Source organism: Zootoca vivipara, chromosome 5, assembly GCF_965207765.1.
Source record: "Zootoca vivipara chromosome 5, rZooViv2.hap1.1, whole genome shotgun sequence".
Lineage (NCBI taxonomy): Eukaryota > Metazoa > Chordata > Lepidosauria > Squamata > Lacertidae > Zootoca > Zootoca vivipara.
The window spans coordinates 95530655-95555196 of record NC_142588.1 but is presented as its reverse complement, the minus strand read 5'-3'; the positions used below and the strand labels follow the sequence as shown (position 1 = coordinate 95555196).

The 24542-nt window shown below is 47.8% G+C and overlaps 1 protein-coding gene across 1 annotated transcript in view; it reads right to left on the bottom strand.

The window, feature by feature from the left end:
* The window catches only part of P3H2 (prolyl 3-hydroxylase 2), a 111025-nt gene that overhangs the window by 5407 nt on the left and 81076 nt on the right, over positions 1 to 24542 (bottom strand). The window contains exons 4-13 of the mRNA XM_060274256.2: positions 22584 to 22715; positions 20446 to 20588; positions 19341 to 19430; positions 17492 to 17532; positions 15550 to 15644; positions 6774 to 6901; positions 6038 to 6133; positions 3627 to 3777; positions 2931 to 3048; positions 1957 to 2032 (exon numbers count right to left, since the gene is read on the bottom strand). Coding sequence (XP_060130239.2) covers positions 1957 to 2032; positions 2931 to 3048; positions 3627 to 3777; positions 6038 to 6133; positions 6774 to 6901; positions 15550 to 15644; positions 17492 to 17532; positions 19341 to 19430; positions 20446 to 20588; positions 22584 to 22715 — 1070 coding nt within the window. The remainder of the gene's footprint in view (positions 1 to 1956; positions 2033 to 2930; positions 3049 to 3626; positions 3778 to 6037; positions 6134 to 6773; positions 6902 to 15549; positions 15645 to 17491; positions 17533 to 19340; positions 19431 to 20445; positions 20589 to 22583; positions 22716 to 24542) is intronic.

Genomic DNA, 24542 nt, shown 5'->3' with positions numbered 1-24542 from the left:
GGTGGCAGTAAAAGGTCTTCTCTGCTCAAGTCCCATAACTTAAAAGTAATTTTTAATTGAGACTTGCTTCGGTTTTGATGATTTTCCAAAAGCCTGCACTGCTCTCCCACTTGAAATTAGTGAGCTGAAGCACTGAGGCTGGGTTAGCTTCTTCTTTTTAAAATCTTTTTTTCTTTTATTTATATCCTGCCTTTCTCCCAAGTTGAGATTCGAGGAGACATACAACATTTTGAAAACACCCCTATTACATACCCAGTAGTAAAAACAAATGTGTTAAAAACAGTCATTGAAATACATCTAAACACATTCAGAACCAGCAATTAAAATCTAGTTTTCCCTGGTTGCAGCCCAGCAATAGACATAATCTGCACCTTAGTTTTCCAAGCACAGGAAGGCCTTAGCCTGACAGTGAAAGGACAGCATCATGGAGTCATAGAATTGTAGAGTTGGAAGAGACCTGAGGGTCATCTAGTCCAACCCCCTGCAATGCAGGAATCACAGCTGAAAAATCCCTGGCAGGAGAGCCCACCATCTCCTCAGGGATCCATTCCACTGCCAAACAGCTCTTACTGTCAGAAAATTCTTCCTGATATTTTGTTGGAATCTCCTTTCTGGTAACTCGAAGCCATTGGTTCAAATCCTACCCTCCAGAGCTGGAGGAAATGAGCTTGCTCCATCTTCCCTGGGAGAGCAGGGAGGGAGCCAGTCTGAGCACTTGCGGGAGGGAATCCCACAATCTGGGAGCCACAACAGAAAAGGTTCTTCCTTGTGCCACAACTAAGTACTGTTTTGGGAGCACAGGGGGCGGGCAGGTGTGGGGGACTCCCTGGTCCTTAATGGGGTAACTGTGCCCCTGAAGGACCAGGTGCGCAGCCTGGGAGTCATTTTGGACTCACCGCTGTCCATGGAGGCGCAGGTCCATTCTGTGTCCAGGGCGGCTGTCTACCGGCTCCATCTGGTACGCAGGCTGAGACCCTACTTGCCTGCGGACTGTCTCGCCAGAGTGGTGCATGCTCTGGTTATCTCCCGCTTGGACTACTGCAATGGACTCTCCATGGTGCTACTTTTGAAGGTGATCCAGAAACTACAACTAATCCAGAATGCGGCAGCTAGACTGGTGACTGGAAGTAGCGGCCAGGACCATATAACACCGGTCTTAAAGGATCTTCATTGGCTCCCAGGACATTTCCAGGCATAATTCAAAATGTTGGTGCTGACCTTGAAAGCCCTAAATGGCGTTGGCCCAGTTTACCTGAAGGGGTGTCTCCACCTCCATTGTTCAGCCCAGACACTGAGGTCCAGCGCTGAGGGCCTTCTGCCGGTTCCCTCCCTGCGAGAAGACAAGTTACAAGGAACCAGGCAGAGGGCCTTCTCGGTGGTGGCACCCACCTTGTGGAATGCCCTCCCATCAGATGTCAAGGAAATAAACAGCTGCCTGACTTTTAGAAGACATCTGAAGGCAGCCCTGTTTAGGGAAGCTTCCAATATTTGATGAATTATTGTATTTTAATATTTTGCTGGATGCCGCCCAGAGTGGCTGGGGAAACCCAGCCAGATGATGGTGATGATGATGATGATGATGAAGAAGCATGCCTTTGACATTGATGGGACTGAGAGAAGTGGTGGGTGATGTGGCTGGCAGGAGATTGAGCAGGTCCCCACGAACCTGTGATAATGCTTCTGGCTCGGAGAGGCAACATTTGGCTCCTGCATCTCTGACTTCAGTTACACCTGCTGCTCAACCCACTTCTGCCTCTGGCCACACCTCCTTTCTTTACCTGACCCTCCCCGCCACTGGTAAATTTGCCCTTGGAAAACTGGCTTAGCCCCAGCCTGAAAAGGGTTTCCCCCTCTTCCTGCTCCAGAGGTTTGGGCACCTCCTGTAGGAGCCTGGAAGGCAACTGGAGCTCGGGAAACTCATAAAATGTCAGATGGCACAAAGCACAGTCTGCTCACCGTCACAGTCTTGGCATCCATCTCGGTGAAGATAAATTCGCCCCCTTCAAAATCGCTGTTCATGTACAGAAGGGCACTAGCAGGAGAGAAAGCGGGGAGGTTAGACTGAGCAGAGGGAGCCTGGTCCCACACCGACCTGCTTTGAAGGAAGTCGCTCTCATAGCGCCGGACGTGGAATTTTTGTTTGTCTCATTATCAGTGCTGGGTTTACATGTAAGCTAAACAAGCTATAGTAGCTGAGGGCCCCACTCTCTTGAGGGACTCCCCAAAAATTAAAGGGGGCAAAACCACTAGATGTACATTTCCAAAATATAAGATAAATAAACAAATAAAATAAAACCTACATACAGCAACAGTGGCAAATGGCTTGAGATACCTATGAGGCCCATAAATTAAAATATAGCATATATTCAACACAAAAAACAGTGACCATTTGTTGTTGACAAAGGATAGCTGGACATAGAAAGGGCCCCGTTACCTTCAGGAGCTCAGGGCCTCATCAAATCTCAATCCGGCCCTGACTCTGACTTGGAACGGCTCTCTGGGATTTCAGATTGGGGTGGGGGGCAGGGACAATTCCCAGACCCACCTGGAGGGGCCATTAGAGATTGAACCTGGGACATTCTGCATGCAATTCAGAAGCTCTATCGCTCCAGTCTGCTCATTATTAGAGTGCCCCCTGTCATGTATGGAAAAGTGTTGTCTAACCACAAAACTGGTAAGAAACAGTTTAGGAGGAACACTGACTGTTAAAGTAAAGAACGATTCCAGAGAAGGCACAATGAGGGTTCTGCATGTACAGTAAAAAGGAACTGACTAAAGCAGCGTTTCAAGGACTGTGGTTGGAGGAAGATATTCTGGAGCAATGGGGAGGCAGAATGTGGCTGGGAAGCGCATGAACGGCTTAGGCGATGTATTTATATATATTCCTATACAGAGAATTTCCAATGGAAGTTACAGGTACCCAGCCCTACCTGTAATCTCGGAAAGTGTAAGCGGGGGGCTCTTTCCAACACTCATTGGCTTCCGGGTCCAGGAGGCAATTGTCAGCATGGATGGGGTGGCTGAGGTCATTCCTCCGCTCCTGATGGCCTGCAAAGGGCAGGGAAAAGGGAGGTTCAGCCTTGCTGGCAATCTCTCATTTCATCTCACTAAATAAACGGCAACAGATTATTTCATTGTTGCTCTGCAAACTACTGAGTCATGGCCGGCCATATTTTCACCAATGCGTGCATTGTTATGCAAGCTTTCCCTTAAGAGGCACAATTCTGTTCACCTTATTTACCTAGAGAATTGTATCACATTCTTCTGGAGAATTCCAGAGGACAGCTGTGTTTTGCTTTACGTGTTGTTTCACAAAGCACAAATCAGATTCCCTCCCAGTTTATTCATTTCATTTGCTTAGTGAATGCTCGCCCCACTTCATATCTCAACAGAATTCTCCAAATGGCTTGCAAATCCCGGCAAACAAGAACCAACAAATTCTTGGAGGGAAGCCACATAAACCTATAGTGAGGAGGCGACCGCATTCGAGCCCGAACAATGCCTCTACCACTGCTAATCAAAACGGCAGTTCCTGCATTCTAAGTAATGTAATTCAATCGACATCTCTGAACAGCATGCAGAAGTGAGGTTTGGCAGCCTGGAAAGTTTTTTGATGCAGGCCTTACCTGACAGAGCCGTCCGGCACACCAGGTGCGTGTAGGAGAAATAGAGGGTGGAATTGAGCATGAAATATGACTCCACGATCTTGCGGGCTTTCTCGCTGACATCGTAGAAGAGGCGGGCGCTCCCCAGGGGAACTCTCCCCTCGTAGCCAAACTGTGGGCAAATCAGAGTGCAATTGTTCCCTCAGTTCCAAATTCAGCCCAGGATGTGCAGAGCTTCTCCTCAGGGCTGTCTTAAGCATATCCGGCGCTGTGGTACAAAGCTCCCTCTAGCGCGTGCGTGCGCACACACACACACACTGTTTCCCAGACCTTTTGTAGGGAGGACAGCACTGCCGGCGGGGCTAGAGGAGGCAGGCAGCGGCTGGAGGGCGGCTCCTCCAGCGGGGAAGAGGCGGAGGCTGGACACAGCGCCTCCTGGCTCAGCTGGCTGCCTTGTGCCGTGGTGGCCACAGCAGACGGAGGCTCCAGGTGCAGCACTGTTTTGGCGTGGCATAGCGGAGGCAGCGACCTGATGCCGGGAGGCACCACATCCAGCCTCCGCCTCTTCCCTGGCACCCTCCAGAATCCAGCGCACTGGCGCCCTGCGCCACTAGGCTCTATGGGTAAGACACCCCTGCTTCTCCTACATCAGAACACAAGAAGAGCTTTGCGGGATCAGGCCAAGGGGCTATCTCATCCAGCATCCTGTTCCCAACCAGGGGCCAACCAGTTCCCCGCAAGAAACCCAAGGGAAGTCTTGAACACAAAAGCACTTTATCCCCTCCTTGCGGTTGCCGACAACTGGGATTCCAAAGGATCGCTGCCTCCAATTGTGGAGGCAGAGCAGAGCCATCCTGGCTGGGAGCCACTGACAGCCCTCTTGTCAAGCGTGGAGAGTCCTCCTCTCCCTTTGGTAACTTCACAGATAAGAATTAACAAGCAGTTGATATCTTTATAGTCCTTTTACTATAGTATCATGCTGCAAGCACAGCACAAATATACAGCTCTCCGCAAGGAGGGCAGTTGTCAACTCTAAACCCTCCTTCCGACTTCTGCAGCATTTTAGGCGCCAACGGGAAGTTCCTCCCTCCTCCCTCCTTTGCTCTCTGATACGTTCGGACCTCTGAGTCCATGGTGAAGGGAGGGGGTCCCCCAAACTCTCGAGTGGCGGCTCAACTAGCTGCCCCCTCCCTTCTGGCTCCCTTGTCATTATCTCAAAACTAGGTAACTCCTCCCTAAGCTGTTCAGCTTCTCTCTCTCTCTCTCTCTCTCTCTCTCTCTCTCTCTCTCTCTCTCTCTCTCTCTCTCTCTTTGCTTCTATGGACGGGGGGGGGGGCAACTCTTTCCCCTCCAGCTCTCCATCAGAGAAAAGCTGGTCTGCCACAGAATGCATTCCCCAGTCCTCGTCATCAGACCATTCCCTGACGTCTCTCCTCCACGGATCCGTCCGATCCTCAATTTAAGCCATCCTGGTTGGTGGCCATCACTGCCTTCTGTGGCAGGGAGTTCCGTAGTTTAACTCTGTGCTGATTGAAGAAGGACTTTCCTTTTATCGACCCCAAGTTTTCGAATGGTCAGTTTTGCTGGATGTGCACGAGTTCTTGTGTTAGGAGAGAGGGAGAAAAACTCCCTATCCACTCTCTCTGTGCCATGCACAGTTTCTTAAAGTGCTATCGCAGAGGCCAACAAGGTTTATCTTGCCTGGGCTGGATTAGTCCGGCAGAGATCCCTCTGTGGGCTGGATTGCACGTGTGTGTGAGCCCGTGATTTTCGGCATCTGCATCTGCACAGATGCGATTTTCAGCACCGCGGAAGTGAGTCCCCGTGCCGTGCTGCTTTAGTGCAGCGTGTAAGCGGGCAACTTGGTTCGGGGGTGGCTCATGGGCCAGTCAAACGACCTCCGTGGGCCGCTTCCGGCCCATGGACCTTAGGTTGCTGACCCCTGCGCTATTGTTTCACCTCAAAGGGCTCATCCACACCGCTGTTTGCCCCCCCCCCCTTCCCTGGGGAAACTCGTGGTTTACCGCTGAATCGGACCAAATGAAAATCGGGTTTTATGCGGATTGCTGTTTGTTCTGATTCAGCGCTAGAGAATGGGTTTCCCTGGGGAAAGCTGCAGGGCAAATGCAAAGCCTCTCGGACTCATTCATTCTAGGCATAGGACAAGTGGAAATGTGCCCTTATTCACCTTTCCTCTAAACTGAAAAAGTCCCAAACATTACAACATTTCTCCACGCCAGAACTGAGGTCCAGCTCCGAGGGCCTTCTGGCAGTTACCTCCCTTACGATAAGTTTGATGTTTCATAGTGTTTTTAATATTCTGTTGGGAGCCGCCCAGAGCCGGGCTTGGATCAAGAGCTAAAGGAGGAATCCTGAGATCCCAGGGAGGAAGAGAATCCAGTCGACCGCAAGTTGTGCAGCAACCCCCGTACCTTGAGAGCTTTGAGGACGGTGGCCCCTTCAAACTTCTCATTGGGTGTGTGGGGTGACGTCTTCCCCCGGTACCCATCTCCAGCCAGCAGAATTCCCTGAAACAGAAAAAGGATATCAGGATTATTCCAATATGTTGACGCAAGACTGGACTTTCCAGCTTCCAAGCTTAAAGGATGACACCAAGGGATTCCATCCACTTGGAAGGTCATTGCAAACCCCAGAGAGATGAATGGGAGATTCTGTAGCCTTTCCCATGGGGCGCGAGCTGCAGAATGCAGAGTGGGAAGTGCTGCCCCCTGGGGGCTGGAGGTATTACTGTGAATTGCGTTGCATTTATACAACTGGGTGTTGTTGTTTTTTAAAGGACATTGTGCTATGTATGGATGTTCCACTATTTTATTCCTTTGTTCTACACAGCCCCGTGGTCTTTTGACACTGGGCAGTACGTCAATTTCTTGAGCAAATATTCAGAAAGCTGCTGCCACACCATTTGGGAAAGGTAGGTGGGCATTGTGTGCCAAAACACCTGCAGACCATTAGGTTAGGACAGGCTGGCTCTGCTGCAATAGTCTGCAAGCCTTAAAGCCCCACGAGACTTTTAGTCATCAGGCACAGCCAAGGCAACAAACATGCTCACTCCATGCCCCTGTTGTTCACATCAAAATAACAGAAATAATTTGCATTCCTGTGCATGGCCCCCAACTTCTCTTGCACCCTGAGTCACCGGTTACTCACATTGGCGACCCGGTACAACTCCTGGCACTCGTCCTCTGTGATCACGTTGTCCAGCAGCACCCTCTGGGTCCCGTTCAGCTGCTCTGAGTTGTACACAAACTTCACATCGCTGAAGAGGAGGGGGCCCCCTGGGAACAGACAGAGCGAGAGAGATGGAAAATCACTTTGCAAGAGGAGTTCGCTTTTGCTTCTTTGCTCAACCCTCAGATACTTAGCTGGGAGCGGCTTACACAGAGGAGCAAGACAAAGGCCATGAGCCATTCATCTGACTTGGATGCCTTTGTTGGGATTCCTGCACTGCAGGGGGTTGGACTAGATGACCCCTGGGGTTCCTTCCAACTCTAACATTCTATGATTCATAAAGGCCTCTCAGCCGTCACTGAGCCGAGCAATTTCCCCCCTCTGAAAAACAATGCCAGAAAACCTGTAGTTGTCAGTAACAGACCAAGATCTGAATCACACACTTCAAGAACTTGATGATGATGATGATAAATAATAATAATAATAATAATAATAATAATAATAATAATAATAATAGGCTTTCACATGGTGAGTTTCAGACCACAATAACATCAGTGAAAATCAGCAGGAGGCTCAAGCACAGCTGTGGTTCGATGACGCTCTCACCGAAGCTTAAATCTAATAATAGAGTTGTAGACTTGGAAGGGGCTCCAAGAGTCACCTAGTTTAGCCCCCTTAAAAATCTCCAAGGAAGGAGAGTCCACAACCTCCCGAGGCAGACTGTTCCACTGTCGGACAGCTCCTATTGTCAAAAAGTTCTTCCTGATGTTGAGTTGAAATCTCCTTTCTTGTAAGTTAAAGCTGTTGGTTCAAATCCTCTCCTCCAGAGCAGGCGAAAACAAGCTTGCTCCATTTCCCATGCAACAGCCCTTGAGGTATTGGAAGGTGGCTCTCATATCTCCTCGCAGTCTTCTCAAGTCCCGGCTAAACATTCCCGACTCCCTCTTCCAGGGAAAGCAGCATCAGCGGGGGCTCAGGATTCACCTGCCTCTAGAGATGCAGTCTACAAGGGGAAAGAGCAGGAGGCTTCCCTAGGTGAAGTCCCAGGGCCACCTAGTCATTACGAATTGTGGGAATATTATGGGTAACAGGAGAGAATATATTGATTAATATAATCCTACCTAACCTGTGCTAGCAAGTTTCTTCACTTAGCAGAGCGCATTCCCTTATTACACAGCAGGAAGCTGGCTGCAGACTCATGTGAGTCCCTTAAGAAAATAATAATAATAATAATAATAATAATAAATTTTTATTTATACCCCGCCCTCCCCAGTCAGAACCGGGCTCAGGGTGGCTCACACCAATAAAATTACAATAAAACATAAAAAGCAATTAATTAAAATACAGATTAAAATACAATATTAAAATTTAAAATGCAGCCTCATTTTAAGTAGTCCATAAATCCAGCCATGAGGGAGGAAAATACAGGGGTCAGACTAAGTCCAACCCAAAGGCCAGGCGGAACAGCTCTGTCTTGCAGGCCCTGCGGAAAGATGACAAATCGCGCAGGGTCCTGGTCTCCTGTGAAAGAGCGTTCCACCAAGTTGGGGCCAATACTGAAAAGGCCCTGGCCCTAGTAGAGGCCAATATAGCTCGGAATCTCCAAAATATTGTTGTTTGTGGACCTTAAGCAATTCAATCTGGCTTGAGATATGTTCTATTATTCCTGGTACCCCTTTGATCCCTCCTAAAAGAGTGCCTGAGATATGTGGGACAAGAAGCTACAGTTAGAACTGGATATGGAATAACTGATTGGTTCAAAATTGGGAAAGGAGTACGACAATGCTGTATATTGTCTCCCTGCTTATTTAACTTATATGCAGAATTCATCATGCGAAAGGCTGGACTGGATGAATCCCAAACTGGAATTAAGATTGCTGGAATATCAACAACCTCAGATATGCTGATGACACAACCTTGATGGCAGAAAGTGAGGAGGAATTAAAGAACCTTTTAATGAGGGTGAAAGAGGAGAGCGCAAAATATGGTCTGAAGCTCAACATCAAAAAAAACCAAGATCATGGCCACTGGTCCCATCACCTCCTGGCAAATAGAAGGGGAAGAAACGGAGGCAGTGAGAGATTTTACTTTCTTGGGCTCCTTGATCACTGCAGATGGTGACAGCAGTCACGAAATTAAAAGACGCCTGCTTCTTGGGAGAAAAGCAATGACAAACCTAGACAGCATCTTAAAAAGCAGAGACATCACCTTGCCTACAAAGGTCCGTATAGTTAAAGCTATGGTTTTCCCAGTAGTGATGTATGGAAGTGAGAGCTGGACCATAAAGAAGGCTGATCGCCGAAGAATGGATGCTTTTGAATTATGTTGCTGGAGGAGACTCTTGAGAGTCCCATGGACTGCAAGAAGATCAAACCTATCCATTCTGAAGGAAATCAGCCCTGAGTGCTCCCTGGAAGGACAGATCGTGAAGCTGAGGCTCCAATACTTTGGCCACCTCATGAGAAGAGAAGACTCCCTGGAAAAGACCCTGGTGTTGGGAAAGATGGAGGGCACAAGGAAAAGGGGATGACAGAGGACGAGATGGTTGGACAGTGTTCTTGAAGCTATCAACATGAGTCTGACCAAACTGTGGAAGGTAGTGGAAGACAGGAGTGCCTGGCGTGCTCTGGTCCAGGGGGTCACGAAGAGTCGGACATGACTGAACGACTAAGCAAAAGAATAAAGACACAACAGTCTTATTCATAAGTAACAAAAAGAAGTTTTACTCACTATCAGGAAGAGCACAGTGTGATCCCCGAAGGCAGGCTTTAGGCTTAAAGTTGCAAATATGTACAAATAGGTTTACCCCATATGGGAGATAAATCAGGGACTGCTGGCTGAGAGCCAGCAGTGCAGTCCAGGTGAAGCAGGAAGCAGGCAGGACGAAATAGAAGAAGGGAGGTGGCTACGTGACTTGGCCTTTTACTGGGTCTGGAAAGGACATGTCCTACTGGTCACATGCAAAGAAAGGATGCTCCAGCCAGGTGTACCAGGAAGTTCCACTGGCTGGACCAACACCTCCTGCATGTCGACTCTAGCAAAACAGGTAATGTTGTCATTGACTGCTCTAGTGGATTACATCCCACATGAATCAGAGCAGACTTGTTTTCCAGATACAGGTAGGTAGCCGTGTTGGTCTGCCATAGTCGAAACAAAATAAAAAAAATTCCTTCCAGTAGCACCTTAGAGACCAACTAAATTTGTCATTGGTATGAGCTTTCGTGTGCTTGCACACTTCTTCAGATACCTTTTTGTTTTGTTTTGTTTTCCAGAAGGTAGGACCTCTGAACCAATGGATTCCAATGACAAGAAATGAGATTCCGACTACACCTTAGGAAGAACTTTCTGACAGTAAGAGCTGTTTGACAGTGGAATAGACTCCCTCGGGCGGTGGTGGACTCTGCTTCCTTGGAGGTCTGTAAACAGAAGTTGTATAACCATCTGCCATGGATGCTTTAGCTGAGATTCCTGCATTGCAGGGGGTTGGACTAGATGGCCCTTGGGATCCCTTCCAACTCTACAACCCAATGATTCTGCTGTGCAACTCTATGATTTGGATACTTACAAAACAGAGCCTTCCCAAAAGAATTAAAAAGAAAACAACGGCAATTAGAACAGCAGCCAGTTGGCCTTTGTGCATTTATTTACAAGGCTGCTAAATCAGCATATTGGAGGACAGGCTTTTCCCCGGAAAAAAAATATCACTTTATGCCAAAATTGTTGAGTAGAGGACCTGGAATTGCAGCCAAGATCAGAGGCAGCAACAGCAGGATGGGAATCTGGGGGGAGAGGTTTGGGGCTTTCTGTTTTCCCCTCTGACTTTTCAGAAAGCAGATGGGTCCACATTGTCTGACATGCTCAGCCTGGAATCCTTCAGGAGGGAGAGATCAAGCACAGACAGGCACAAAGATGAACACACACACACACACACACAGAGAGAGAGAGAGAGAGAGAGAGAGAGAGAGCGCTAATGGACTTTTTGTACCCTGGCCAGTATAAACCATCTTCCGTTTTAGCTGAACTGCATTGCATTTTGTGCAGGGGTTGCAGATTTGGACAAAGAGCCCAGCGTGGCCTGAAATACTCATCATTGTCTCTGTGGGTCTCTAGAACTTTCCATGAGGTCATGTGGGGTCTTGGGCAAAACTCTCACATGGGTGGGTGGGAATAGAATAGAATAGAATAGAATAATTTATTGGCCAAGTATCAACCATACTTGGAATTTTGCTTCGACTACATTGCAATGCAAAGAGGCAGGGGCGGATTGAGGTTTGATGAGGCCCTCAGCTCCTGAAGGTAATGGGGCCCTTGATATGTCCAGCTGTCCTTTGTCAACAACAAATTGTTGATGTTTTTCATGTTGAATATATGCTATATGCTCATTGATGGTCCTCATAGGTACCTAAAGCTGTTTGCACATGTTGCTGTGCAACCAGTCAATGCAGAATGTAGGCACCCTATATATAGAAAGGAGCAAACCAGTGATATTTGAGGGAGCAGGCTAGCAGGCTGGGCCCATGACTTACATCAGAGGAGCCCACACAACACAAAACACTGGTGCTGTGTGAAGGTTTTATTTTATTTGTTTTGGAAATGTACATCCAGTGGTTCCCCCCCCCTTTAATTTTTTTTGGGGGGCCCAAGAGAGTGGGGCCCTAGGCTAGAGCTTGTTTAGCTTATACGTAAATCCGGCACTGGGAAGAGGGCTGGCTTTACTCCCCTGCCGTCTTATGGGGTATTGCTATGGTTCAGGGGGTTCAATAGAGTAGCATGGATTAGGATGCAGTCTGCAAAATGCACACACACAACACATACACACACAGGATTCTTTGCAAAGCCCCTTTCAACATTCCAGAGATGCCCACAGGTGCAAGAGGAAGATGACAGAGGCCTTTGTACGGAGGTGCGGGGGGCCCTGAGATAGTGGACGCTTCTCAGTGGCCAGCTCCCATGAACCTGAGAGAAGCCTCCTCGTGGTGGATGTGTAAGACAACTAAAGCATTCTGGGAAATAATATATAATGAATTGAAGAAAATGTTTAAAATGACATTTGTAAAAAAAAAGAGAGAGCCTTTTTTGTTAGGCATTTTAGGCACAGGGATTCCGAAAGAGCAGAAAAAAAACTATTTATGTATACGATGACAGCAGCAAGAATATTTCTGGCCCAGAGATGGAAAGAGGATAAAGTTCCAACCAGAGAAGAATGGCTGATGAAGATGGTGGACTATGCGGAAATGGCAAAATTGACCGGGAGAATCAGAGACCAGGATGAGAAGAAATTGAAGAAAGAAGGGGGGGGGATATATTATTCATTTAAGAGAGCACTGAAAACAACTAAAAGCCTTGTCAGGATTAGAGTAATACGTACAAGATACAATGGGAAAAGTTAACAATATTGTTAGCATATTAGATTTAAAAAATGGAAAAGCTGAAAGAAAAAGGGATTGGCACTGGAAACCAGAGAAGTCTAGGGATTCTGAGAATCCTAATTGTGAAGGCGAATGATATGTTTGAATTGAAATATGTTATGTAAAACTCAATAAAAATATTTGTATAGAAAAAAGAGAGAGGCCTCCTCGCGAGTAAAGCCCTGCTCAGGCACACAGTGTGTTGCTTCTCAGATCAGTGGTTTACAAAGTGAACTGCAGAGCCCCCTGGGGGGCAGTGGGGTTCCCTAGCGTGGTGCAAAGAGGCAAGGAGGCAGGCAGGGGGCGCTGTTGGTGCAAATGACTATCAGACTTTGAAATGCTGGTGGTCCATAGGGAAGTCTCTCAGGTACTGGGGGCCTAATCCTAACCCTTAACAACCTGGGACCTGTTTACCTATGATATCGCCTCACCCCACATGAGTCCACTCAACCACTTCAGTCTGTGAACCTGGCACTGCTACAATTGCCACGCATTCCACATTGGAAAGGACTCGGTCCTTTAGTGTGGCAGCACCAAAACTTTGGAACTCCCTGCCGATTGACACCAAGCAGGCACCTTTGCTGCACTCTTTTCAACACCTGCTGAATACATTCATGTTTAGACAAGCCTATTCCAGAGGCTAAGGAAGTTGCGTGGATTTTAATTTAACTTCTCCTATGTTTTAAAGTACCGCCTTTCTTGATTTTATTGGTTTATCTTTCCGTAAACCACTTTGAGTGTTGTTGTTGCTTTTACAAACAGACGGTGTATAAATTCCGTGAAATAAATGAATGCACCAAGGATGATAACGCAATGAAATTAGAAACAGCAGCAATAAATTGCTCATTTATTCAAGATCCAATAAAAACTATATAGTTTAATTAATTCAACAAAACTGGTGAACTTGCTCCAGTGATACCAGATTTTCAAAGTCTGAGAGTCATTTACCCCTGAAAATATTGGAGCTCCCCAGGCAATCTCCCACCAGGGGGCAGTACAAGGAAGATGAATGGTTGAAATACCCTGAATGAACAAAAGTCCTTCTTCATGCAGAGCAAGGCTGGTCTGTGGAACTCCCTCCCACAGGAGGCAGTGATGGCCACCAAGCTAGGATAATTTTTGGATGGCTTTAAAAGAAGATGATACAAACTAATGCAGGAGGAGGAGGAGGAGGAGGAGGAGGAGGAGGAGGAGGAGGAGGAGGAGGAGGCCACTGGCCAGGATGGCTCCGCTCTGCCTCCGCAGTTGGAGGCAGCAATGCTTCTGAATCCCAGTTGCTGGAAACAAAAGGAGGGAAGAAGATGCTCTTGTGCTCAGATCCTGGTTGCTGATTTCCAACAAGCATCTGGTTGGCCACTGTGAGAACAGGATGCTGGACCAGATGGGCCATTGGCCCGATCCAGAAGGAATTCTTTTGAACCGTGTCCAATTTAAGGAGGATGTTGACAAGCTGGGAGGTGGAGGACAACCAAGATCTGGAAACCATGACTTACCAGGAACGATGGAGGGAGTTGGGGATGTTTAGCCTGGAAAAGGGGAGGCTGAGAGGAGCTATCAGAGCCATCTTTAAATACCTAAAAGGCTGTCCCATGGAAGATGGAACAAGCTTGCTTTCTCCTGTTCTGGAGAGTAGGACTCGAACCAAGAAAGGAGATTCTGACTAAACATCAAGAAGAATTTTCTGACGGTAAAGGAGTTTGACAGTGGAACGGACTCCCCCGGAAGGTGGTGGACTCTCCTTCCTTTGAGGTCTTTAAGCAGAGGTTGGATGGCCATCTGTCAGGGATGCTTTAGTTAACATTCCTGCATTGCACGGGGTTCGACTAGATGACCCCCGGGGTCCCTTTCAACTCTACGATTCCATGATTCTGTTGTTTTTCCTATATTCTTAAACAGGACAGCTCCAGTTGGCCGGTTTTGCCACGGCTTTTCAGGGCTGCAAAGGGCTCCTGGAAATCGATTCAAGCTAAGCAAAACATCCTCATCCATAGAGCGCAGTGTTTGATTAGAAAGGGAAGGCAATTCCGTTACACTCCAAGCCACTGGAAGGAAATCAGGCAGCTCTGCTAGTAGTAGAAAGAACTCGAAAGGGAGGTCAGCCGTGAGCCAAGATGGGCTTCAGCACAGCTGGTTAACCTCCAGTCACTGTCCATAATAACAGGTTCTGTGTCTGGAAAGGAACCAGCCCTGTGTTTTTCTGACCACATGTGGAATCCATGGCTGGTTATTGGGTGTTTTCCGTAGCTTGGGTGGGAACTCCGAGCGCAATCTAGCGAATCAGCCACGCGCCACGGGAAACTCTGCGGGAGGGAAATGCGCTGATTGTCAGAGAGAGAGCGGCCTTTGCCCTTTTCTCAGGCGCACAAAGGGGAGCGGTTGCCTCATCCCTCCAGACGGTTTGATAGCAACCAAATAAAACAGAATAAAATAAATCTGCGAGAAGAGAAGACGAAAGCCAGCCGTTTGGAGATGCTCGGCCTCCTTGCATGCTGGAACGAAAAAGCGAACCAGATGGGAGGGAGGTGGGACGGCCCTAAATCATGCTCAATTTGTCCAGGCTTGCAAAATTGCAAGGAGGGGGGTGGAATGAAGGAAGCAGGGGGAGGAATAAAGAGGATGACATCAGGGCCAACAGCAACGCTGCGGAACGTTTCTATAAAAACTGGCTTTGCTGTCACAGCAGAATTTCTCCCAGAAGATGGCAAGATAAGAGCAATCCTTGGGCTTTCAGCTCCTCTGGAATTTTTCTACAAAGAAGCAGACGGGCTCTATCCGGTCACCGCAATACAGGGAGGTCACAAACATTCAGGGGTCTCATTCAGGCATTACACTAATCCGAACCTGTAAGAAACTGATCTTTCGGTGCGGCGGCTAGGGTGCCCTATTTGAATGGCAACACCCATCAACTTTTGGGGGGCAGCCCCTCAAATATTTTATGGGGGGGCTGAAGACCCCTCTGCCCCTAGGAGATGGCTCCTATGGTGACAGCACCTTTGGAACTCCCTGCCTATTGACATCAGGCAGGAGCACTTTTCAGAGCCTCCTAAAAACACTTTGGTTTTGGACAAGCTGACCCAAATATCTGGAAAGCTGGTGCGTTTTTAGTCTGCTGCAGGTTTTAAGTCTTTTGAAGCATTTTAACTGTTTTTACCCACAAATTTAACTGCTTTATTCCTTTCATAACCTGCTTTGAGGTTTTTCAACGATCAAGCAGATATTTTATGAAACAATAAAATAAACCATGGCCCAGCACAAGTGGTGTGAGTCCCTAGGGAGCAGATTGCGGTTGCTTTGCTCTAGCCAAAGTTTCTCCAGCGGTCGGCAGCTGGCGGTAGACCAAAGCTTACCTTCCCTGAGCTCCCGGTCCAGTTTGGGCACAGTTTTCTTTCCTACTGCCTTCCCAGAGCCGTCTGCGTTGTCGCTCAGGACCCCCGAAGGAATCCTGTGGAGTAGAAGTCACAAGGAATTATGGGTGCGTTGATAATGGCAGGTTTCATCAAGATCTCATGGAGTCTACAAGATTCTGCAAGATCCTGCTGGAAGCAGCCGCTGCTGCTTCCGCACCAGCGGCAGAGGCGAGGCAGGGTGCCTGTCTTGGTGTTCTGCCACCTGAGCTGCCTGCCTGAGCCCAGCCCATGAGTGAACCTGTCAGTTTGCATTTCTTAGTGCAGAAAGTATTGGTCTGATGTGTAGAGATATTTCCAATTCTACTTAACACAAGAGGCTATTAGAAGCTTCTCTGTGTGAGAGAAGCAGGCAGAAGGGTCTGTTTGGGTTATATCTTCTGGGAAGCTGGTTTGAATGATCTCTTCCAATTAAGGTCATGCTGACTACAGTGGGACCTTGGTTCTCAAATGCCTTGGTTCTCAAACACTTTGATACTCAAACTCCAAAAACCCGGAAGTAAGTGTTCCGGTTTTCAAACAATTTTTGGAAGCCAAACATCCGATGCGGCTGTTGGCTATTGTTTCCCAGGCACCTGCACCAATCAGAACCTGCGCCTTAGTTTTCAAACATTTGGATTAAGGTTTTTTGAGGCTTTTTGGGTTCATTTGTTTTTGTGACTGTGTGGAACCCAGTGCAGCTACTGATTGATTGATTGATTGATTGATTGATTGATTGTGTGACTGTGGAAATGGATAAAAGCCCCCCATCCAAACAATGACTATCATCAGTGCAGGGAAGAAAAATAAATAAATTTTCAATTTTACCATCTACAATACTATCTTATTTCTTTTATAGTACAGTACATTGATTATTGCTTTCATTTTATGGATCAGTGGTCTCGTTAGATAGTAAAATTCATGTTAAATTGCTGTTTTAGGGGTTGTTTTCAAAAGTCTGGAACGGATTAACCCATTTTGCATTACTTTCTGTGGGAAAGCATGCCTTGGTTTTTGGAATGTTTGGTTTTGGATCGCACTTCCGGAACGGATTAAGTTTGAGAACAAAGGTACCACTGTACCTTTATAAACACAGGCCAGAATGAGCCTGGGTTTTGCTTTCCTCCCTCTATCTCTCTTCCTTCTGCTGGGGTGTTCTGTTTCTGTATGCTAGAGTGCTAAGGTTTAGTATTATTATGAGTTTAAGTCTATAAGTGCTGCAACTGGATTTTGTATGGACTGAGCCAATCCTGATTGTATTGGATTTGATCACTATTATACTACATTTGCCAAGTGAAAGCTCTGCTGGGTGAAGTATCACCTCTGTCTATTTTTGGGAATTCTGCTGAACTCTGCAACGCGTTTAAGTTTTTCCTCAATACGTATGACACACCTATGACAGAACCGGCCCTATTTACACGCAGCGGCAGGACTTGTGTGTGAGAGGAATGGTGCCGAACAGCGCCACAACTTCCAGGCAGCCACACACAGTCATCCCTGCCGGTGGATAGCTAAAGGGAATCATCATTTGCCCTCTTCTTCCAGGCCTTGAAATACACAACCATTTCCCAGGCAAATGGAATCCCAAGCCCCGCGCCAGCCTCCCTCCTTTCTTAACTCTTCCAAAAGGCAACTCTTTGCCGCACCACAGAACTCTTCACTTCTTCCAAAGGCTGCATTTTTATTTCATTGAATCAGAGAATTGTAGAGTTGGAAGGGATGCCAAGGACCCCCTCATCCAACCCCCTGCAACACAAGGTATGACAACTTCTGTCTGAAAAGGGGATTTAAGATTTCCTGCTCCCCAGGTCCCCTGTGTGTGTGTTTGGGGCTTGAATAAAAAAAAAGGTGGCCCATTTGTACGGAATATTCCCCATGTATCCGTGTCCCGAATGTGGCCGCCTACCTGTGTTCATCTTGCCGAGCCCCAGAGATGCTCCAGTATGTCTGAAACAAGACGGAGATTTGTTATATTAAGGGGGGGGGGATTTTCTCATTTGACAAGCTGATTTATATCCATTCTGAACATATTGGCAGACAGCTCACAGATTGCTTCCAGACTAGCAGGTTAGCCTGAAATCCCCTCCTTCATTCACCTGTTTAGCCAGAACCGAGGTGATGCTGTTGTCAAATTGACGATGACAACAACGACGACAACAACAACAACAACAACAACAACAACAACAACAACAACATTTAGGTGCTTCCTACTTGCAGCTTATGCGCCTGGCTTTACTGATAAATATTAAGTACTTCTTAGCTACTGTTTCATTACTGCCCCCAGTCTTACTTTTCATTTGAAATAACAGAATAAAAAAAAAATGAGACTGCTCCCCCATCCCGTAAAACGGCAATCTCAGGAAATAGGAACTGAGTACCGTAATTTGGGAGTAGTTAAGAAGTTATGCCTCAGTAATGCCTTAGTAAGGCACATCCCGTCTGGACTACTGCAGTGCACTCTACGTGGGGCTGCCTTTGAAAAGAGCTGCAGCAAGACTGCCAAGCCCTTGCTAGAACAGTTGCCCCGGTCTGTTTCCAGGCACAATTCAAAGGTGCAGCTATAAAGCCCTACATGGCTCAGGTCCAGGCTGTCAGAATGAATGTATTTCCTTATATGAACCTGCCCAAGGGGAGGCCCTTCTCTTGGTCCTACCCCCCCCCCCCCGGATGCTTGGTTGGGATGCAGGAGAGGGCATTCTTGGTGTTGCTCGCAGGCAACTTTGGAACTCGCTTCTTCCTGGAGAAGCTAAGCTGGTACCGCCCCCCGCCCCCAGTCATCCTTCTGCTGGCAGCCAAAGACCTTCTTGTTCCAACAGGCTTTTGGGAACCGGCTGCTTTTAATGAAAGGGCTGGTGCTGTGCTGTTTTCATTGATTTGTAGGTTTAAAACAGATAGCATATATGTATGTAGTTTTAATTGCAATTTAGCAATTTATTCGTCTATGTTTTAGTGCTTTTATGCATCAGATTCCTTGAGTCCCCTATTAGGGAAAAGGATAGTGTGTTTGTGTGTGTGTGTGTGTTTGTGTGTGTGTGTGTGTGTGTGTGTGTGTGTGTGTGTGTAATGTTGATGCCAGGAAGCAGTAATGTGGGCAGACGCCACATAAGGAAAGCATCTAATCAAAGTTGCAGGGGACCCCTTTTCTGCCTGGATCTCCTGGATTTTCTGCCTAAACTTACAGAAGGACCTTGGAAGGTCGCTGCTAGATATTATAGCACTATGTTAAGTGCTGGAAAGACTCCTAATTCTGCTTCTCGGGAAAGCATTACTCCAATGGTGGCAAATCGATCCAGTTTGAAAGCAACCATAGTAAACAGGCTTCAAAAGAGAGATTAAGCAAATTCCTGGAGCACCCGTGAACTGCTAGCTCTTCCTGTTAAATGAAACCTACGTGTTCAGAGGAAATATAAACTTTGAGCATGAGGTGGTGGGGGAATTTAAGAAGGGAGGGGCTGTCTTCAGAATGCCAAGCTTATGAGTTTGGGGGGGGGGGCGTTTGGCTGGGCATTCTCTGAAAGCAAATACTTCACCTGAAGGGCCCTGGGAATGATCCAGCAATGTTCTTTGCATAGGTGACCTGGCAAACATTGCAAGTTGATCATTCGGTGTGCAAAATGCCTCTGCAAGTCTAGATTTATCTCCTCCAGAACCCGGCGTGGCACACAATGGGACTTGATCAAGGCATTTCAGGAAGCGAATCTAAATCTTAACCTCTTGCGCCTGAATGTTCACGCCTCCCACTTGCTTGCTCTTACCGGCTCCGTGTACAAGAAACCCAGGCCAGCTGCCCCGGTCTGCAGCAGGTACGATTCCAGCTTATGTCGCCTCAGAAATGCCACAGCTTCCTGGAGAAGGACATAAAAGCATACTGGTTGCAGAAAGAGCTCTCATAATTGACAATTAATAAGAGCATTGCTTTCAAATAAATCCACGAAGAAGCTCTCTCTCTTTTTCTTCCAAGGTAAAAGGAAGACCTTCCCTTGAAAACAACCTCAGCAACTGCGCTGATCTCAGGCACTCAGTAGCCAGCCTCCCTGTCTTCCCGTTATTCAATTAAAGCCCAGGGGAAGAGGAGCTGAGGGCAACCGCTCTCCCTGGGCTTTTTCAGATCGGTAGGCATGGGGGTTTAAGCCTCTGAAGAAATGGATCACCCTTCCAATTGACTCAATAGCCTTTACAGAGCTCAAAAGAACAGGCAAGGGCGTAGGAAGGGGGTCAGTGGGGGCGGTCGGCCCTGGGTGCCCTCAGTGAGGGGGGTGACATTTGGTGCGCTGCCCGCCCACCACTCCCAAGCCTACCCTGAAGGGGTGGAGCTGTGCTGCCTTGCCGGCGGCCTTCCCCCCTTCCCCCTTCGTTTTGACAGCTCTGGGGAGACTTGGGAGTTGTCCCCCACTCCCGGGCTGCTTCCTGGGTGGGGGGGGGGAGGGAGCCTCCCCTGAGCTGTCAAAAGGAAGAGGGAAGGAAGGAAGGCTGCTGGCAAAGTGGGGAGCTCCCCCCCCCTGCCCAGTCCACCATGGGCGGCTCGCTCCACACAAACCTACCATGGGTGTCTCAACCCCCTGGGACGCTCTTCCCACCCCCATGGCCCCGCCCCTGGGTGCAGAACATGTTCACCGCTCCGGGTGCCGCAGCAGCTAGCTCCGCCTCTGAGAACAGCTCCTTGCCCCCAAGGAGTTTGCAATATACAGTTCAAGACATGGGAAACAGTGGAATTGAGGCGGCAGGGCTAGAATGAATATGCATAGCCGGTTACATAAGTAGAGGTGATGCCCTTAAGAAGCACCCGTGTTGGCTTGGTTTGCATACCTGCAAAGGAGATTTCTGACAACCAGTGGCCGATTCCACCTATCGGCTTCTTACCTCTCTAGGCTTGATGCTCCCCAAGTCCACCGACCCTTCCAAGTTGACTTCATAGTAGCTTTCGTTGTCCAAGACGTCTTCGTCGTCCGGATGGAACAGGAGGTAAGACTTGGTGCACTCCAGAGCTTTGACGTAATTGCCCGCTGAAAACGTGAAGGAGAACCCTTTTGACTGGCTGGAAATTTCACTTCAACTTTGCTGCGCCCTCCTCTGAGGAGAGCTTTGGACAGGGAAATTTGCTGCTGCAACCGCAGAAGATTTAAGAGATTTAAGCAAAAACCCATCAGCTCCACTCTCTTTTATTTTTCCTGCATGTCTGGAACTGCAAAAATGGCCGTGATGGGAGGGACCACCTAGCAGGCCAGAGTTTGTGATAACTGGGTCTGCTGTGTTGTCATGAATTGTACAGCTACAGGCTGGAAGTTCAGGAGTCCAAGAAGCCCCTACACCAAATTAAGGTGATGGAATGTTCCTCCCCATCCTATTTCCAGCAGTGGTAGAGTGGTTAGAGAGCTGGACTAGGACCTCAAAGTCTTCTGTTTCCAGTTTAGAACAAGCCACGGTTTAGTGTTGGGTGCAGACTCCGTGAACCGTGGTTTGTTCTAAATAAAATTAGTTAAGACAAGCCAGGATCAAACCATCGTTTCTAACTAGAGTGAAAAATAAACACAGCTGTCCCCTAAGTTTGTACGTAACAGGGAACCATGGTTTGTTCTAAAGTGAAAGCTCTCCTCTCATGTACAACTTGTCGAAATCCATTGTCAAATAAGTACATCTATGTTGTTGTTTTCTGAATGAGGATTTAGCTGGAGGTCTTTCTAATTTCCATGTGGGGGAAAAGTGGTGGGGGGGAATGACCAGTTGTTAGAAATTTCTATGGGTTTGGGGGTTTTTTGCAAAGTTTTTTCATAATGCATATTGTAAGGGGCAAAGAGTACAGAGAGCCCCCTCCCATCCTGAGGAGCAGCTCCTCCACCAGCAGTAACGCCAGCGGGGAGGGGGAAGAGTCAAGTGAGGAAAGAGAAGGGAGGAGACAGGGCTCTGGCAGCATAGGAGAGCCCTTGCTCCACGTGGGAGAGGAAGAGAGAGGGGGGGAAAGGGGGAGAAGGAAAACAGGGAAAGGAGGCCCTTTTCCCCTCCGGTTCCGGAATTACGCAGGAGGAAACGCGGAAGGCGATTTGGCGTGCCCAGACTCTTATGCTGGAAGAAGACGCGGAGCGCGCCATTCCAGGGTTCTGGTTCAGACTAGACGGATGTATCCTGTATAGCTCTATCACTGTAAATAGACTGCACTTAATAAAAGCATGAAAAGGCCAGAACGTGCAGCGTCGTTACTCTAGAGTAGTCGCAACGCGCATCCTGTGACACATATAAAACAGAGAGAACAGTGATAACAACAGGTGAAAATCAAAAGATGAAAAGGAAAACTATAAAACAGACACATAGAATGAGCACAGTTGCACATGGGGTCCAAGCAAAGACCACCAACATTGTCAGTGCAGTTGAAATTACTATTTGAGATGCCAAGATCATAGGTAAAGGGACCCCTGACCATTAGGTCCAGTCGTGACCGACTCTGGGGTTGCGGTGCTCATCTCGCGTTATTGGCTGAGGGAGCCGGCGTACAGCTTCCAGGTCATGTGGCCAGCATGACAAAGCCGCTTCTGGCAAACCAGAGCAGCACATGGAAACGCCGTTTACCTTCCCGCTGTAGCGGTTCCTATTTATCTACTTGCATTTTGACGTGCTTTCGAACTGCTAGGTTGGCAGGAGCTGGGACCAAGCAACGGGAGCTCACCCCGTCACAGGGATTCGAACCGCCGACATTCTGATCAGCAAGCCCTAGGCTCAGTGGTTTAACCACAGCGCCACCTGGGTCCCTGCCAAGATCATACATAAGGCTAATTCTTTTGAAAATATAGCTACATTGGTATCATCAGAAATATTCAGTAATCTTCATTTGGGGCAGGGGAAATTCTGGTTCTAATCTACTCTGATTTGGCGCCAGCCACATGGGTATTCCTCAGCACAAGCAAGATAGCTCCCTGGACCCATGATAGCTTTAGGTTTTTAGGTGGTCACCCTGTCACTCAGGGGAACATCAGAACGGAGGCAAGAAGTCGAGGAAGCCTCTGTACCTCTGTAATAGGCGAATTGCAAGAAGTCGTAATGGAGAGGAAGGAAGTTGTCGATGGGGGAGAGTCTCCCTGGGCGCGTCGCCAGCTCCCTCACACACTCGTGTTGACACACCAGGACTTGCATGTAGTGATCTGTGAAGAAAGAGCAAGGGGCAAATCTCAAACAGGAGGAAGGAAGCAAAAAAAACCCCACAACAACCCAACCTGAGCTTCCTGCGCTCTAATGAGGAATAAACAGCAACACAAGAAAAGCAAAACGTTGTTTAATAAGCAATCGTTACTCAACTTCAAAACCTTCTACACTGAAGGAAAAGGATTTAGGAGAAAGTACAGGGGACGGACTCTATATGACGGTACAGGCTATAGCTAAATGCCTCCTTTCAGTCCATTTCAGCTGCTTGGGTGCATGAAAATACATCTCTAGATGACCCCCAGTATACCTGCCAACATCCTATGATTCTCTCCTTCATTGGAGATTTTTAAGCAAAGATTGAATGGCCATCCCTCAGGGATGACTGAGTTGAGATTTCGGCATTGCCAGGGTTGGACTAGATGACCCTCGGGGTCCCCCTCCAACTCTGTAATCCTATGATGCTATGTAATATGGGCTTTTTATAGGTTTCTAGTGCAGCCTTCTCAACCTGGTGTAGGTTACAATGGCTCTGCTCAGCCTCCTCAGTCCGTGGCAGCAATCCTCCTAAATGCCCGTTGCTGGAAACTGCAGGAGGGGAGAGTAGCTCTCGCACTCAGGCCCTGCTTGTGGGTTTGCCTTTCTGGCATCTGGCTGGCCCCTGTGAGCACAGGAGGGACCATTGGCCTGATCCTGCAGGCTCTGCTTATGTTCTCGTATTTTGGATGTCCACTCGCATTTCATCGTCTGCTAGCCTGCCCCTGATATAGAGACCCAGGAGATTGCATTCTGAAACCTTTGTTCACACAAGCAAACAGGTACTTCGCGGCAGAAACGGTCCGATTTCTTTTAAGGGACAATAATATTTCCGTAACACAGAGAGAGGCCCCTCTATGCACTGTCTGCAAAGGAAATCAGGAAAAACTAGTTAGATAAATTGTTGTGCTGATTCGGAGGTTTAATGGGAAATCAAGCTGGATTTCAGCTTGTTGGTGTCTCTCTTACGTCGTGGATGTTGGCAAATTGGATTTTCAGAAAGCAAAATAACATTAGAATTGGAAGGATGTCATATAGAAGAGGGTGAAAGGTTGTTTTCTGCTGCTCCAGAGAAGCGGACACGGAGCAATGGATTCAAGCTACAAGAAATAAGATTCCACCTAAACATTAGGAAGAACCTGACAGGACTTTGGTTAGAAAAACAATAAACTTATAACCTTATGGGTAGGGAGGGATGGTGATGCTAATGAAGATCTATAAGTGTTTTGCTTTCTTAAATTAAGTCCCTTCCCGTGGGTGGGGGAAGCAACTAATGATTTTTTGTCAAAATGGCATTTTCTTCCAGCTGCAAAATGTTACGCATAAGAGTTTGTGAGCCACCCGCCTTCTGGAGACCGTTGGTGGCGGGAATCAGATGAAGTGTCGCAATCCTGAGCCGAAGGTCAACAACCATCCATAATTCAAAAGGAGCTAGATAAACAGAAGGCAATGTGCGGGGCTTAAGTCACTCTCATCAAATCTCCTTTGGTTGGGATGGAGAGTCACATCTGTACTTCATCTGTCCTCTCCTCCTCAACTCAGGTAGGAGGGACTTTCTGAAGAGCCACAGGGAGGGTGCATTATGTAGACTGACCTTAGTCCCCTCTGAAATACCAACATAGAGAAATGCCCCCAAACACTTAAGGATCTTGCGTTTTGGGTAGGAGAAGGGCAAAGGAAGACTTTGTTGCGTGTCCAGGCTTCGGGGTCACTGTGACATCAATCACTTTCCCCTCCTCCCAGGTTTCTGCAGGATTCCAACTCCAGAATATGAAACACTTGCTCTGAATTCC